The sequence below is a fragment of the Mastigoproctus giganteus genome, chromosome 10 (assembly GCF_048544385.1).
Source record: "Mastigoproctus giganteus isolate SK-2022 chromosome 10, ASM4854438v1, whole genome shotgun sequence".
Taxonomy (NCBI): domain Eukaryota; kingdom Metazoa; phylum Arthropoda; class Arachnida; order Uropygi; family Thelyphonidae; genus Mastigoproctus; species Mastigoproctus giganteus.
The window spans coordinates 168,595,654-168,610,883 of NC_143584.1; the positions used below are offsets into that span (position 1 = coordinate 168,595,654).

At 38.3% G+C, this 15,230-nt stretch overlaps 1 protein-coding gene across 1 annotated transcript in view; it reads left to right on the top strand.

Annotated features, from left to right (window-relative positions):
- LOC150079462 (zinc finger MYND domain-containing protein 11) overlaps window positions 1–15,230 on the top strand; it is a 305,480-nt gene that overhangs the window by 158,169 nt on the left and 132,081 nt on the right. The window contains exon 6 of the mRNA XM_090382587.1: window positions 14,826–14,944. Coding sequence (XP_090238713.1) covers window positions 14,826–14,944 — 119 coding nt within the window. The remainder of the gene's footprint in view (window positions 1–14,825; window positions 14,945–15,230) is intronic.

The following is a 15,230-nucleotide window of genomic DNA, read 5'->3' on the forward strand; positions in this document are numbered from 1 at the left end:
CCAGGGCTCTTTCATTCGCCACTACCCTGAGTGTAACACCACTTAGTTGGTACATTTCTCTGGAGTTACTGCTACCCATATGCAGTATTAGTATTAGTAGTGGCCACATGGCACAAAGAAGCCTATGAATTATGCTGCACCAGCCAAAAAAAAAATTATAATAATAATAAAATAACAAAAAATACATAAAATAAAATAATAAGATAAAAACAAATTAATAAGAGAAAACGAAATGGACAACCTATGCATTTCCCCAGACTGTCAGCCTCTACTACCCATATATGTAACTTATTCCAGTAATTTATAACTCGCTGGCTAAAAGAAAACTTTCTGTAATCCAATCTAAACAACTCCCTCCGTAACTTGAAATTATGGCCCCTAGTTCTAGAATCATTTATAACCATGAAAATTTCATCTTTATTCATTTTGTTTATGCCTCTCAGAGCCTTAAACACCTCAATCAAGTCTCCACTAAGGTGCCTAGTTTCCAAGCCCTGCAACCCATATATTCTGTCTTTCCTCATATGGATGCCCTTTTGCCCATCTCACCAGGTGAGTCACCCATCTTTTTACCCTTTCAAGAAGAACAATGTCTTTCTTTAGGTACGATCTCCATACTTGAAAACAGTATTCCAAGTGTGGTCTAACAGTAGCTTATATAATGGGATTATGACATCCTTATCTTTACTAGTGATTGTTCGATAAATCATCGATAGGACACCGTGGGCCCTCCTTGCAACCAGTTTAGAATGCTCAGAGAATGTCACATTTGACGGTATCGTAATACCAAAGTCCCTTTCTTCCACTACCAACCTTAGTTCAACTCTGCCAAGTGTATAAGTTATTTTAGGGTTACTGCTCCCCAGGTGCAATGCCTTACCCTTTGCTGGATTAAAACATAACTGCCATTTTTTTTGACCATCTCTGAAGTTTATCTAGATCATTCTGACGAAGCCATCATCTGCAAATTTAGACATTACGCCCTCTATCTCTTCATCAATGTCATTTATGAAAATCAAAAACAACGATGGTCCTAATACTGATCCTTGGGAACACCACTTCTTACAACAACCCAATCTGAGTAATAACCCTCTGCCTCCTGCCCTGAAGCCACACTGCTATCCATCTAAGGATTTTTCCTGTGATTCCAACCTGTTCCAGCTTATAAAGTAATCGCTCATGTGGGACTGAGCCAAATGCTTTGCTGAAATCCAAATAAACAATGTCGAAATTACTCCCTAAGTCCAGCTCTTGTGAGTGACCCTGTCAAAACAGCTATCCAGATTAGTTAAACATGATTTTTCCTTTACAAAACCATGCTGAGTATCCTTCAGAATTCCATTTCTATCTAAATGATCCTGCATTTTACCCTTGATCATAGTCTCCATGATTTTCCGTACTACTGAAGTTAAACAAACCAACCGGTAATTTACCACTTCACTCTTAAAACTGCCCTTATGTATTGGAGATACATTGGCACTTTTCCAATCCAACAGAATCACTCCCAAGTCCAGTGATGCTCACATAATTAGCCTCAATGGTTCAGTGCACTTACTTGCTGCCTCCCTTAAGATTATAGGGTAAATGCTATCAACCCCAGGAGCTTTATGGCCAGTAGGCTCGAAAGTTTTTTCATTAAATAAATTTGTGAAACTTCAACATCGTTAATTACATTTTTTTCAACTTCACTACCAGAATTTCTCAGTACTTTGCATTTGTCAATGTTAAACTTCAGTTGCCACTTCTCAGCCTATCTACCCAACTTTTCCAGATCCTGATACAGCAGCTACTGTCATTACTATTATTGACAACCCTGCCAACCTTTGTATCATCTGCAAACTTTTACATTAAGCTTGATATACCTTTATCGCTATCATTGATAAATACACAAAACAACAATGGGGCCAACACCCTGAACCCTGAGGGACACCACTTTCTTTCTAATTGGTCTATAATTTCCAATTTATCTCCTTTCTTATGGAGCAAATCATGATTGCATTAGTCCACTCCTTAGGCGTCACTCCTTTCCTGACGTATTTTATGAAGAGTCTTGCCAGTTTCTGTGTCATGTCTCTTCCTCCTAACAACTCTAGTAACTTCATCTTCACCCAGGGCTTTCTAATTCTTCAATGCATGTTATTCCTCATCGGGGAGGGTATGTCATATGTGCTGCTAATTTGTGATCCATCTTCCCCACTGCTTGCATCATTTCCTTGCTTCTTATGTAATTCTTTATAGTAGTCGTCTGCTATTTATAAGTACACGACCACTGTTCTTCATTTTCATTATCACTTGTCTTTCTGTATTACTGCTCATGACTGCTAATTTAAGTCCTTTGTTTTCCCTTAATGCTTGTTCTACTTTTCTTGTGTTAAATATTCTTATGCCCTCTTTGAGACATTAAGCCTGATTTAGACATTCACTGAGATGCTCACTGAGACATTAAGCCTTATATAAGTTTATCAATATCATTGATAAATATTGAAAACAACAGTGGACCCAGCAGTGAACCCTGAGGAACTCCACTAATAACATTAGTCCTTGAAAAGCAGTGCCCATTCATAACTACTCTGTCTTAGCATTAGTAGAGGCATATGATGCAAGAAAGCAAGCTTATGCAGCATCAGCCAAAAAAAACACTTCCATTTCACCCCTCCGTTCATTCCATATACCTGTCCAGGTCAGCCTTAAATTTATTTAGCCCATCAACTTCAACAACAAAGGATTGGAAGTCTGTTCCACCAACCAATTACCCATTGACTAAAGGCAAACTTCTGCACATTTGTCCACATCTGTCTATCCTCAATTTGAATCTATGCCCTCTCAGTTGATTATTCTGAGCAAGAGGAAGAATCCCATCAGCATTCAGCATGATCAAACCATACAAGGCTTTATACACCTCAATCAGATCACCTCGAACGCGTCTAGTCTCCAGACACTGTGATTTGCAAAATTTAAGCCTTTCTTTGTAAGAGCAACCCTTTGTTCCATTCACTAATCTTGTTGCCCTTCTCTGTACTCATTCCAATAGCTCTACATCCTTCTTAAAGTGAAGCCTCCAGATCTGTATACAGTACTCAAGTTGTGGCCTGACCATTGCCTTATACAAGGAGATAATCACCTCCTTATCCCTGCTAGATACATTCCTGTATATCATTGACAAGACACCATGAACTACTCTTGCAGACCATCTGCACTGCTCAGAAAACTTCATATCTACCTGCACAATTACCCCCAGATCCTTTTCGTTCTCTCTACAGAAAGGATAGACAGGATAGGAAGGGAGGAGGTGTTATGCTGTTAATTAAGAAAAACATAAAATCAAAAGAAGTGCATCCAGTTGATATAGATGAACAGTGCACTGTTGAGTCAGTTTGGTGTGACATAAGCACTGCAAAAGCAAAAATAAGAGTAGGAGTGTGTTATAGGCCTAATGACTCGAATGAGTACAATGAACAATTGTACAGAGAAATAGAGTGGGCTAGTAAATCGGAATGTCTTATAATGGGGGATTTCAACTTCCCAGATATTGACTGGAACTTGTGGGTTGGGCACTCACACACTAGTCAGACATTTGTGGATTTATTGGATGATTGTTTTCTGCAGCAGCATGTTGGAGAGGCAACCAGAGAAAGTAATACTCTTGATCTGGTTATCAGCAGTGATCATTCATGTATTAGGAATTTGCAGATAAAAGAACCACTAGGTGGCAGTGATCACAGTGTACTGACGTGGGATTTACTTAAGATTTAATTACCATCAGAGGTAAAGGAAAGGGTTTTTGCTTCCATAAAGGCGAGTACAGTGGCCTCCGACAGTTTTTAAATTCTGTACAGTGGAATCAACTGATGATGATGTTACCAACAGTAAATTCTAAGTGGGAAGCATTCAAGGAATTGATCGTGGATGCTACTAAAAGTTTCATATCTATTCAGAAATATTGTTCAAGGTTTAGGCCTAAATGGTTGTCAAATGAACTAATGAGACTCGTAACAGAGAAGAAAAATGCATGGGATGCATACAAATTAACACGTGACACAGAAGCCTATGATAGCTACAAGTTGATCTGTAACCAAGTTACAAAGGAGGTTAGGCAGGCGAAGGCAGATTACGAGAGATCCTTGGCAAGGGATGCGAAGAAAAACAGCAAGGATTTCTTTACTTATATAAATTCTAAAAGGAAGGGGATGAATCTGATTGGTCCACTTGACATCGATGGTTCAACTGTTGATGATCCTGCTCAGATAGCAAACAAACTGAATGAGTATTTTGCATCTACATTCACACGTGAGGAATTATTAAGGTTTGAAAATGGCAGAAGGTTATCAAATTGTAGCAGGATACTTAATGATTTTGTAATAACTGAGAGCAAAGTGGAAGAGAAATTGTTGAAGTTAAACGTAAGAAAAGCACCTGAGGTGGATGGGATCTATCCAGTTATGTTAAAGGAGGAAGCAAAGCAACTAAGCAAACCGTTAGCCATAATTATGAGAACATCCTTGGACTCAGGGGAGGTTCACACGGACTGGAGATGTGCAAATGTATCCCCAATTCACAAAGGGGGATCGAAGGGTGACACGGGTAATTACAGACCAGTTAGTTTAACTTCTGGTCCGGGTAAAATAATGGAGTTGCTGGTTAAAGATGCATTGCAGGATCATCTAGACAAGACTGCAGCAATAATTCAGACACAGCATGGGTTTGTTAAGGGAAAGTCTTGTCTGACAAATTTGATAGGATATTATGATGTGGTTACAAAGGAACTGGATGCAAAAAATAATTTTGATATCACATATTTGGATTTCAGGAAAGCTTTTGACACTGTTGCGCATGGAAGACTATTGTACAAATTGGAGCACAATGGTATTAAGGGTAAGTTTCTACAATGGATAAAAGGATGGTTAAGTGGGAGAAGACAGAGGGTAGTAATCAATGGGTGCTGCTCTTCTTGGACTAATGTTATTAGTGGAGTCCCACAGGGTTCGGTGTTGGGTCCACTGTTGTTTTGTATGTTTATCAATGATATTGATGAAGGTATATCAGGCTTAGTGTCGAAGTTTGCAGATGATACAAAGGTTGGCAGGGTTGTTAATGACAGTAATGGCAGTGTGCTACTGCAACAGGATCTAGATAATTTGAGCAGATGGGCTAAGAAGTGGCAACTGAAGTTTAACCTTGACAAATGCAAAGTACTGCATATGGGTAGAAGTAACCCCAGAGAAACGTACCAACTGTGTGGTACTACACTTAAGGTGGTAGAAAATTAAAAAGACCTGGGAGTAATTGTGCAGTCAGATATGAAGTTTTCTGAGCAATGCAGACAGGCTGCCAGGGCAGGTCATGGGGTTTTGTCAATGATATATAGGAATTTTGCTAGCAGGGAAAAGGAGGTGATTATCCCTCTGTATAAGGCAATGGTCAGGCCACGCCTTGAGTACTGCGTATAGGTTTGGAGGCCTCATTTTAGGAAGGATGTAGATTTACTTGAGCATGTACAGAGAAGGGTAATAAGATTGGTGAGGGGAAGGAAGGGATCCTCTTACCAGGAGAGGCTTAAGTTCTGTAAATTGCAGCAGCTGGAGATTGGGAACCTGCGAGGTGATCTGATTGAGGTGTATAAGGCCTTGAGTGGGTTGAGAACTAAATTCTGATGGGATTCTTCAACTTGTTCAGATTACGACCCTAAGGAGGCATCAATTCAAATTAAGAAAAGACAAATGTAGATTGGATGTGCGGAAATTTGCCTTTACCCAGCAGGTGGTTAATTGCTGGAACAAACTTCCATCTGTCGTTGTGGAAGTTGATAGGCTGAATAAATTTAAGGAGGAACTGGACAGGCATTTGGAGGGAATGGTGTGTTTTTTTTTTTTTTTTTTGGCTGATGCTGCATAAGCTCATACATTTGCTTTCTTGCATCACATGCCACTACTGCTACTACTACCACTGTCAGTGTAGTACCACAGAGTTGGTACGTTACTCTGGGGTTACTGCTTTCCATATGTAGTACTTTACATTTGTCAATGTTAAACTTCATTTGCCACCTCTCAGCCCATCTGCTCAACTTTTCTAGACCCTGTTGCAGTAGCGTACTGTCATTAGTGTCCTTAACAACCCTGCCAACCTTTGCATTATCTGCAAACTTGGACATTAAGCTTGAGTCTTCTTCCATTTAAGTATCCCTTTATCTATAGCAGTCACTTGCCCTTAATTCCACATTGCTCCAGTTTGTACAGCAGTCTTTTATGTGTAACAGTATCAAAAGCCTTCTTGAAATCCTAGTATATGATGTCAAAATTATTTTTTGCATCCGGTTCCTTGGTCACTGCATCATAATAACCTATCAGATCAGATTGGTTAAACAAGACTGCCCCTTGACAAATCCATGCTGTTTATCCAGTATCATTGCATGCCGATCCAAATGTTCCTGCATTACTTCTTTAACCAGTGATTCCATTATTTTTCCTAGAACAGACATTAAACTTACACACTTTTGTAATTACTCGCATCACCCTTTGATTCCTTTTGTGAATTAGAGATACATTTGCACAACTCCAGTCCATAGGGAGCTCCCTTGAGTTCAAGGATGCACTCATAATTATGGCTAAGGGTTTTCTTAGCCATAATTAAGGGTCAGAATAGGATCAGGGTATGTCTGCCAAGAGCAAAAGTTAAAGACGTTGTAGAGCAAGTATCATCTTTTAAGGGTACAAAGGGCGATATTTTTGTACACGTCGACACTAATGACATTAAGAGTAGGAGATCTGCTAACTTACTTAACAAGTACAGGTCAATGTTGAAAAAAAGTTATGAGTTAGGGTTAAATTTGAAAGTTTCTGCAATTCTGCCAGGACGTGATAGGAGGGAGCATATGATGAGATCCTTGTCAATCAATTCGGCCCTGGAGAGATTGTGCAAGGCTCATAGGGTAGAATTTTTCTCAGCATGGTCTGCGCTTGTTAACAGGTGAGATTGTTTCTACAGGGATGGGATACACTTAAATAGAATGGGTTCTAGAATATTTGCTGTTGCTATCAAGGCAGTGTTAGGTAGGCCAGAAAACTGCTAGCTTGGGGGGATTCACAGACTAATAGATTAGCGGTAGCCACAGGCAAAGGTGAAAGTAATTCTTGAACTGCTTCTATTGGAATGAGCAGCAAGTTGCTGGGGATTTCAAGAGCTACTGGGAGTCATCATGGGCCGTGTAAGGTTAAGTAAAAGTAAGAACAGGTGCATGTACACAAATGCTAGGAGTATAGTAAATAAATTTGATGAATTTGAAGTGCTGGTGAAGACATCAAAAGCAGATGTTGTTGGGATATCAGAGACGTGGTGTGCCACACAGATATAAGCAGTGCAGAACTGCAATGCAGTTCGATGTTTGGCATAAATTGTAGAGAGCCATCTACCATCACCAAGGGTGATGGTAGATGGCTCTCTGTTTTCTAACTTCTCCACTAATGCTGGTGTCACCCAAGGTTCAGTTCTTTCCTCCACTCTTTTCCTCTTGTATATTATTGACCTTCGATTGACCAGAAATCCTATCCATAGTTTTGTTCATGATTGCACATTGCATTCCACTTTCCAGTTTGAGAAACCTTGCCCTGCTCAATCAGCTTCAACTTCTCAAATATCTGCTATCAATTCCTTAAATGCCAATCTCCGGGTATTTTTCCAGTGGGGCAAAGACAACTTAATTGATTTCAATCCTTCTCAGTCCTGTCTCATATCTTGCAAAAAGGATTCTTCTGCTCCTATGCTTATCTTTGGTGACGCTCCGATTTCTAGGCAAGATGAAATATCTCTTTTTGGGGATTACCTTGACTTCTAATCTCTCTTGGCACAAGCACATTACAAATATTGCTTCCTCTGCATCTTAAAAACTTGGTGCCTCCGTAGCCAGGTGGGAAGGAGCAGCAGTGCATAGCACACGCTTCTTGATTAGACCGGGGTTCAAGCCCATCACCACAAAATACGGAGGATGCGGAAAGGTCAGGGAATGACCACCGCATATCCCCGAGCAATATGACCTTAGTTGCTAATGCTCCTAAAAACCAAATAACAAACAAACAATCTAAAAACCTTGGGTTTTTTTTTTTCTTTCGCTCTCAGCGATACTTTTCTTCCAAACAGTTGTTCACTCTGTACAAATCGCAAATCCACCCTACCATGGAATACTGGTCCCACATCTGGGGCTCCAAAACCTCTCAAGCTTCTAGATAAGAGGGCAATTACGTTAATTAATGACTCATCTCTAACAGAGTCTCTCCACTCTCTGTCTCATAGACGTTCTGTTTCTGCAGCAATCCTTTCCTACAGATACTTCCAAAGGCACTGTTCTTCTGAATTGGCTAATTGGCTTCTATAATTCCCACTCTCTCTCTCTTTCAAAACAGTCCAAATATGTGCTGCCAACTTCAAACTCATAGAACCAACTTTTCATCCTCATTTATTCATTCCACTGCCGTTTTCTGCAACAACCTTCCTTCATACTGTATTTCCTGAAAATTACAGTTTACAGAAGTTCAAGTCTAATGTCAACGAATATCTTCTTTTGTCTTCTCTACCTCCAACCCATGTACGGTACTAAGTACTATAGGTTCTAATACCTCTCGTGTCTGGCAGTTTCATTAAAAAAAAAAAAAAAAAAAAAGCCACAAAAAATATTGCATGGTACGAAGTCAGATGATTGTGCTTTCCAATCCTGCCATATCCCCCGTTTAGTGGATATGGCAGAATTCGAACAGTTGTCTTACAGCATTCATCAGTATTATTGCTAATTTATAAGTGACCTCATCTTGCTAAAACCATGTGTCATCATTCATTTGTGGAAACTGGGTTAATTCTTGTGTCAGCAACATCCTGGGTGGGGGGGGATTCACAGACTAAAAGATTAACAGTAGCCGCAAGCAGAGGTGAAAGTAATTCTTGTACTGTTTCTATTTGTAATGAGCAGCAGCCTAGAGAGCAAGTTGCTGGGAATTTCAAGAGCTGCTGGGAGTCATGGGCTGTGTTAGAGTAACTTAGAGTAAGAACAGATGCATATAAACTTGCATGTACACCAATGCGAGAAGTATAGTAAATAAATTTGATGAATTTGAAGTGCTGATCAATGAATCAAGGGCAGATATTGTTGGGATATCAGAGACGTGTCACGCAGATATAAGCAGTGCAGAATTGGAATTTGGGGGTACAATGTGTACAGAAAGGATAGACAGGGTATCAAGGGAGGAGGGGGTTATGCCATTAGTTCAGAAACACAAAATCTAAGGAAGTGCATCCAGTTGACATGGGTGGACAGTGCAATGTTAAGTCTGTTTGGTGTGACATAAACACTGGGGAAGTGAAAAGAGAGGAGAGTGTATTATTGGCCTAATGACTCTGACAAGTACAATGAACAGTTGTGCAGAGAAATAGTTGGCCAGTAAATCTGAATGCCTTGTAATGGGGGATTTTAACTTTCCAGATATTGACTGGAACTTGTGGGTTGGTCACTCGCATGCTAGCAAGACTTTAGTGGATTTATTGGAGGATTGTTTTCTACAGCAACATGTTCAAGGGGTACTCTTGATCTGATTAACAGCAGTGATTATTCATGCATTAAGAATTTTCAGATAAAGGAACCACTAGGTGACAGTGATCACAGTGTGATGTGGGATTTACTTAAAGATGTAACTACCATCAACTGTAGAGGGAAGGGTTTTTGATTTCATGAAGGTGACTATGATGGTCTCAGACAGTTTTTAAATTCTATACAATGGGATCAATTGATGATGTTACCAATGGTGAACTCTAAATGGAAAGCCTTCAGGGACTTAATCTTGGAGGCTGCTAGACTTTTCATACCAACTAAGACGTACTGTTCAAGGTTCAGGCTTAAATGGATGTCAGATGAATTAATGCGGCTCGTGGCAGAGAAGAAAAATGCATGAGATGCATATAAATTATCAAGCGACACAGAAGCCTATGGCAGATATAAGCTAGTCTGTAATCCAAGTGAAAAGGAGGTTAGGCAGGTGAAGGCAGATTACGAGAGGTCTTTGGCAAAGGATGCAAAGAAAAACAACAAAGACTTCTTTACTTATATAAACTCTAGAAGGAAAGGGATGAATCAGATTGGCCCACTTGATGTTGGTTGTTCGACTGTTGATGATCCTGTTCAAGTAGCTGATAAACTGAATGAGTATTTTGCATCTGCATTCACTCATGAGGAGTTATTCAAGGAGGGGAATGCCAAAAGTTTATCAAACTCTAACAGGGAGCAAAGTGATTTTGTAATAACTGAGAACAAAGTGGAGGAGAAATTGTTGAAGTTAAACATAAAAAAGACACTTGGGGCAGATGGAATATATCCAGTTAAATTGAAGGAGGCAGCAAAGGAAGTAAGCAAACCCTTAGCAATAATTATGGGAGCATCCTTAGAGTCAGGGGAGGTCCCCGTGAACTGGAGTTGTGCAAATGTATCCCCAGTTCACAAAGGTGTTGCAAAGGGTGACACAAATAATTATAGACCTGTTAGTTTAACTTCTGTCCTGAGGAAAATAATGGAGTCACTGGTTAAAGAGGTGGTACAGGATCACCTAGACAACACTGCTGTAATAGTTCAGACACAGCATGGGTTTGTTAAGGGGAGGTCTTGTCTGCCCAATTTGATTGGATACTACGATGTGGTTACAAAGGAACTGGATGCAGAAAATAATTTTGATATCACATACTTGGATTTCAGGAAATCTTTTGATGCTGTTTTGACTGCTGTGCAAATTGGAGCGGTATGGCATTAAGGGCAAGTTGCTGCAATGGATAAAGGAGTGGTTGAGTGGGAGACGGCAGAGAATGGTAATCAATGGACGCTGCTCTTTGTGAACTAAGGTTATTAGAGGAGTTCCTCAGGGTTCGGTGTTGGGCCCATTGTTATTTTGTATATTTATCAATGATATTGATGAAGGTATATCAGGTTTAATGTCCAAGTTTGCAGATGATACAAAGGTTGGCAAGGTTGGAAATGGCAACTGAAGTTTAACATTGACAAATGCAAAGTACAGCAAACCCCCGCTATTCGCGGGGGTTACGTTCCTGAGAAATGTCGCGAATACCGAAAACGCGAATACTGAGTTATGGCTCCCATAGTAATAAAGGGGTTCCGTTCCAAAGTATGAAATATATAAGAAAAACTAGTCTAAAATTGTTTCTATGTATGTATTATATGTACCTTCATAATTTGACTATGTACATAGACAGTACATAGTGAAATGCAAGCATATGGCATCGAAATGAAAATAAGATACAATTTAATATTAAATGTAATATGCCTTTGCTAGCAAAAAAACTTATCCCGCCAGTGCTATCACCAGTTTCGCTAAAGTGTTGATAAAGGAGTTTTGCCTTTTCCCGAATGATGAGTGAACTTAACGGAATTTTATTTTGAGTTCGGTCTTCTATCCACATATTTAAAGCTTTTTCTATTTTTTCTAATTTAACATCACGAGTTACAGAGCAAATTTTTGAAGCAATTAGCGCCTTTTTCACGGACACTACGGCGGATTTTTTCTTCCGATTTCTTGATTGAACGTACCGTTGACTCATTGATTTTATAATGTTTTGCCACTGAGGAGACACTTTTACCATTAGAAATTTTATCTAATAACTCAATTTTATTCGCTAATGTCATCACCTTTGATATTTTCACATTTCTCTTGTTATTCGTAGCCATATTTTTGTAGGGGTTAGAAAGAATTTGTCCACAATAAAGTCACTTTCTTCCGTTAACACACTCGAAAAAGTCCGTTTTACACTGCAAAACAGTAGATTTATCATTTTTGTAAGCAAATCAATTTATAAATTGATAAATTTATTCAATTTATAAGCATATAAATTAAAAGCAAACGACGAAACCTTCCATGACAAGCGAATAACACATACTGAACAAGGATTAGCGAGAAACATCCACGCTCGCGATTTTGTCACTCCTCTCCCCCCACCCACTGAGCGCCGTTTTTACCGGGAAAGATAATTTTAGCCACGTCCATGTTTTTTTATGGGGGAAAATATTCACGGCGCTTTAAAATTCACATTTTTTAGGTTTCATTTTATATTAAATCGGCGATCGCGAAACCGCGAATACAGATACCGCGAATAGCAGGGGTTTACTGTACTGCATATGGGTAGCAGTAACCCAAGAGAAACATCCCAACTGTTTGGTACTACACTCAGGGAGGTGGAGAATGAAAAAGACCTGGAGGTAATTGTGCAGTCAGATATGAAGTTCTCTGAGGAGTCCAAACGGGCTGCCAGAGCAGGTCATGGAGTCTTGCTAATGATATATAGGAATTTTGCTAGCAGAGACAAGGAGGTGATTATCCCTTTGTATAAGGCAATGGTCAGGACACACTTTGAGTACTGCGTACAGGTCAGGATGCCTAATTTTAGGAAGAATGAGAGTTGCTAGAATGAGTACAGAGAAGGGCAACAAGATTGGTGAGAGGAACTAAGGGGTGCACTTATGAAGAAGGGCTTAAGTTCTGCAAGTTACTGCATCTGGAGCCTAGGCACCTGCATGGTGATCTGATCAAAGTGTATAAGGCCTTGAATGGGTTGATCAGGCTCAATTCTGATGGGATACTTCAGCTTGCTCAGATTAAGAAACTGAGGGGGCATAGATTCAAATTGAGGATAGACAGTTGTAGATTAAATGTGCAGAAACTTGCCTTTAGCCAATGGGTAGTTGATTGCTGCAACAGACTTCCATCTGTTGTTGTGGAAGTTGATAGCTTAAATAAATTTAAGGCTGAACTAGTCAAACATTAGGAATGACCGGATGGGTGAAATGGGAAAGTTTTTTTTTTTTTTTTTTTTTTTTTGGCTGATTCTGTATAAGCTTGCTTTCTTGCATCATATGCCTAAACTAATTCTAATGCTAATTGTGTGGATGTAATGTACCAATGCCACAATAGTCACAATTTCATTGTCATTTTCAAAGAAATGAGAGCCAGTGATGCTGAAAGATAATATTGCACACCACACAGTAAACTTGGCACTACGTACAGGTTTGTACATAGGTGGGGGGGGGTTTTGGCTGACAAACAGAAAATTTTGAAGACATGCTTCGTGAATCATAAACAAGTTACGAATAAAGTCTTTATTCTCATCTGGAAGCATTAATTACTAAAATATGAGTGGTTAATGAATCATATGTTGATCCCAATATTCCATCGTGTGTACTGCCAGGATTTTGTATGGATGGAAATAAGTCTTTATGTAAAACAGATTGTAAATTCCTGTTTATAACAAAATTGCATAGTGATGTGCATTATGCCATGGATGTTCTGTTTAAAGGCAGTCCTGATGTTGGCAATGTTTTTTGACATTATATATAAGTTAGGTTAGATTCTTCTTGTGCATAAGCCAGTCCCTCCATATTCTTAATCATATCTTAATGGAGTGAGTGGGCTCTGCAGGATTATTACAGTACCTTTCAAAATGATAGCAAAATAAGTATTGAGAAGCCATGATTCTATCATCATTTTTATAATATGTTTTAATGATGAATACACATTGCACATTAGTCCACTGCTCCATGGTTACTAAATGTTGTGATACTGACAACACAACATGGGTAACCAAATTACTTCTACCCCAGTGGCTTGCAGGAAAATCAGTTTTTATGATCCATTTCTCTGCCACACTCTGTATTAAGCCACATATTCAATATCGCATACAGGCATATAAACAGAATTTTAGAATGATGTGGATCTGCTAGGTACAGAAAAAATTTGAAAGGCTACAATAATGGATATTCTTATCAAGAAAGTCTTGAATTCTATATGATACAGTGATTGGAAACCAGGAACATGTGGCATTATTTGATAAATAACAAATATCAAGGTATTTATGGTTTTAAAAGAGCTGAATAAACTAAATGCCAAAGAAATCTTTATGCTTAGTCATATGACACATACAAAAATATCTAAATTTATAGGGAATAATTATAGAAACAATATCCAAACACTTCCTTTAGCCAATGAGTCATTGACTGTTGTAATAAAATCTTGCCTATTCTTGTGGGTGCTTGAAGGTTGGTTTAAATTTAAAGGGATAATACAGATTATTAAAAAAGAGAGAGAGAGGACATTAGCTGTGCATGTTTTTTTTTTTTTTTGTCTGATGTTGCATATGCTCATTATTTTGGTCACAATATCCAAACACTTCCTTTAGCCAATGAGTCATTGACTGTTGTAATAAACTCCTGCCTATTCTTGTGGGTGCTTGAAGGTTGGTTTAAATTTAAAGGGATTGTACAGATTATTAAAAAAGAGAGGGAGGACATTAGCTGTGCATGGGTTTTTTTTTTTTTTTTTTTGTATGATGTTGCCATATGCTTGCATTACTTTGGTACTAATAATACTGAATTTGAATAATGCACACTCAGTTATTATTTTAGTTTTCTATTTTGGTAAAAGGAATATATTACATTTGTAAAATCAGGCTACTTTTTTTTTCTTTCAGATAGATTACTGCCTAATGACAGTGATTTGCCACATTTGATTTCCTAGATGTAAAAGGTTTTTTTTTTTTTTTTTTTTTTTCAGTTCAGTTAAATAGAGGTGACTGTCAAATAAAATATTTCTTGGTTGTTACTAAAAGTTACTGCTTGCATTAAAAATAACCAAAAATTTGTATATTGTATATTTTTAGTTCACTTTAATATTAAGCACTCGCTCTGAATAAAACTAAGTGAAATAAATTATTAGAATATTTTTCCCTTTTTTTGTATTTTAGTGTTGCAATGCCATATGTATAAACCCATATTTCCTTCCATTTTTTGGAAACAGGACCCACCACATGAATTAGTATTTGCAAAACAAAAAGGATTTCCTTATTGGCCTGCCAAGGTGATCAAAAAAGAAAACTGTGTGTATGATGTTAGGTTTTTTGGTGGTTTCCATCAAAGGTTTGTGGATTTAAAATATATTTTAAATCTTTTGCAAATTTGGAATTTTATGAAAATGATTCTATAACTTTACATTTGTGATTCCTAGGATAATGTTTTGTTGAATTTTCTGTTTGTAAATCTGCATAAGCTTCTTATCTTAGTGTTCTGCTGGATTATAAAATTGATGAGAACCTGATTTAATTATTTAATTTAAAATAAAAATAGTCTTTATGAAAAGCTAATCAATTATTAATTACAGTAAGACCCCCCCCCCGTATCTGCGGGGGATACATCCCAAGACCTA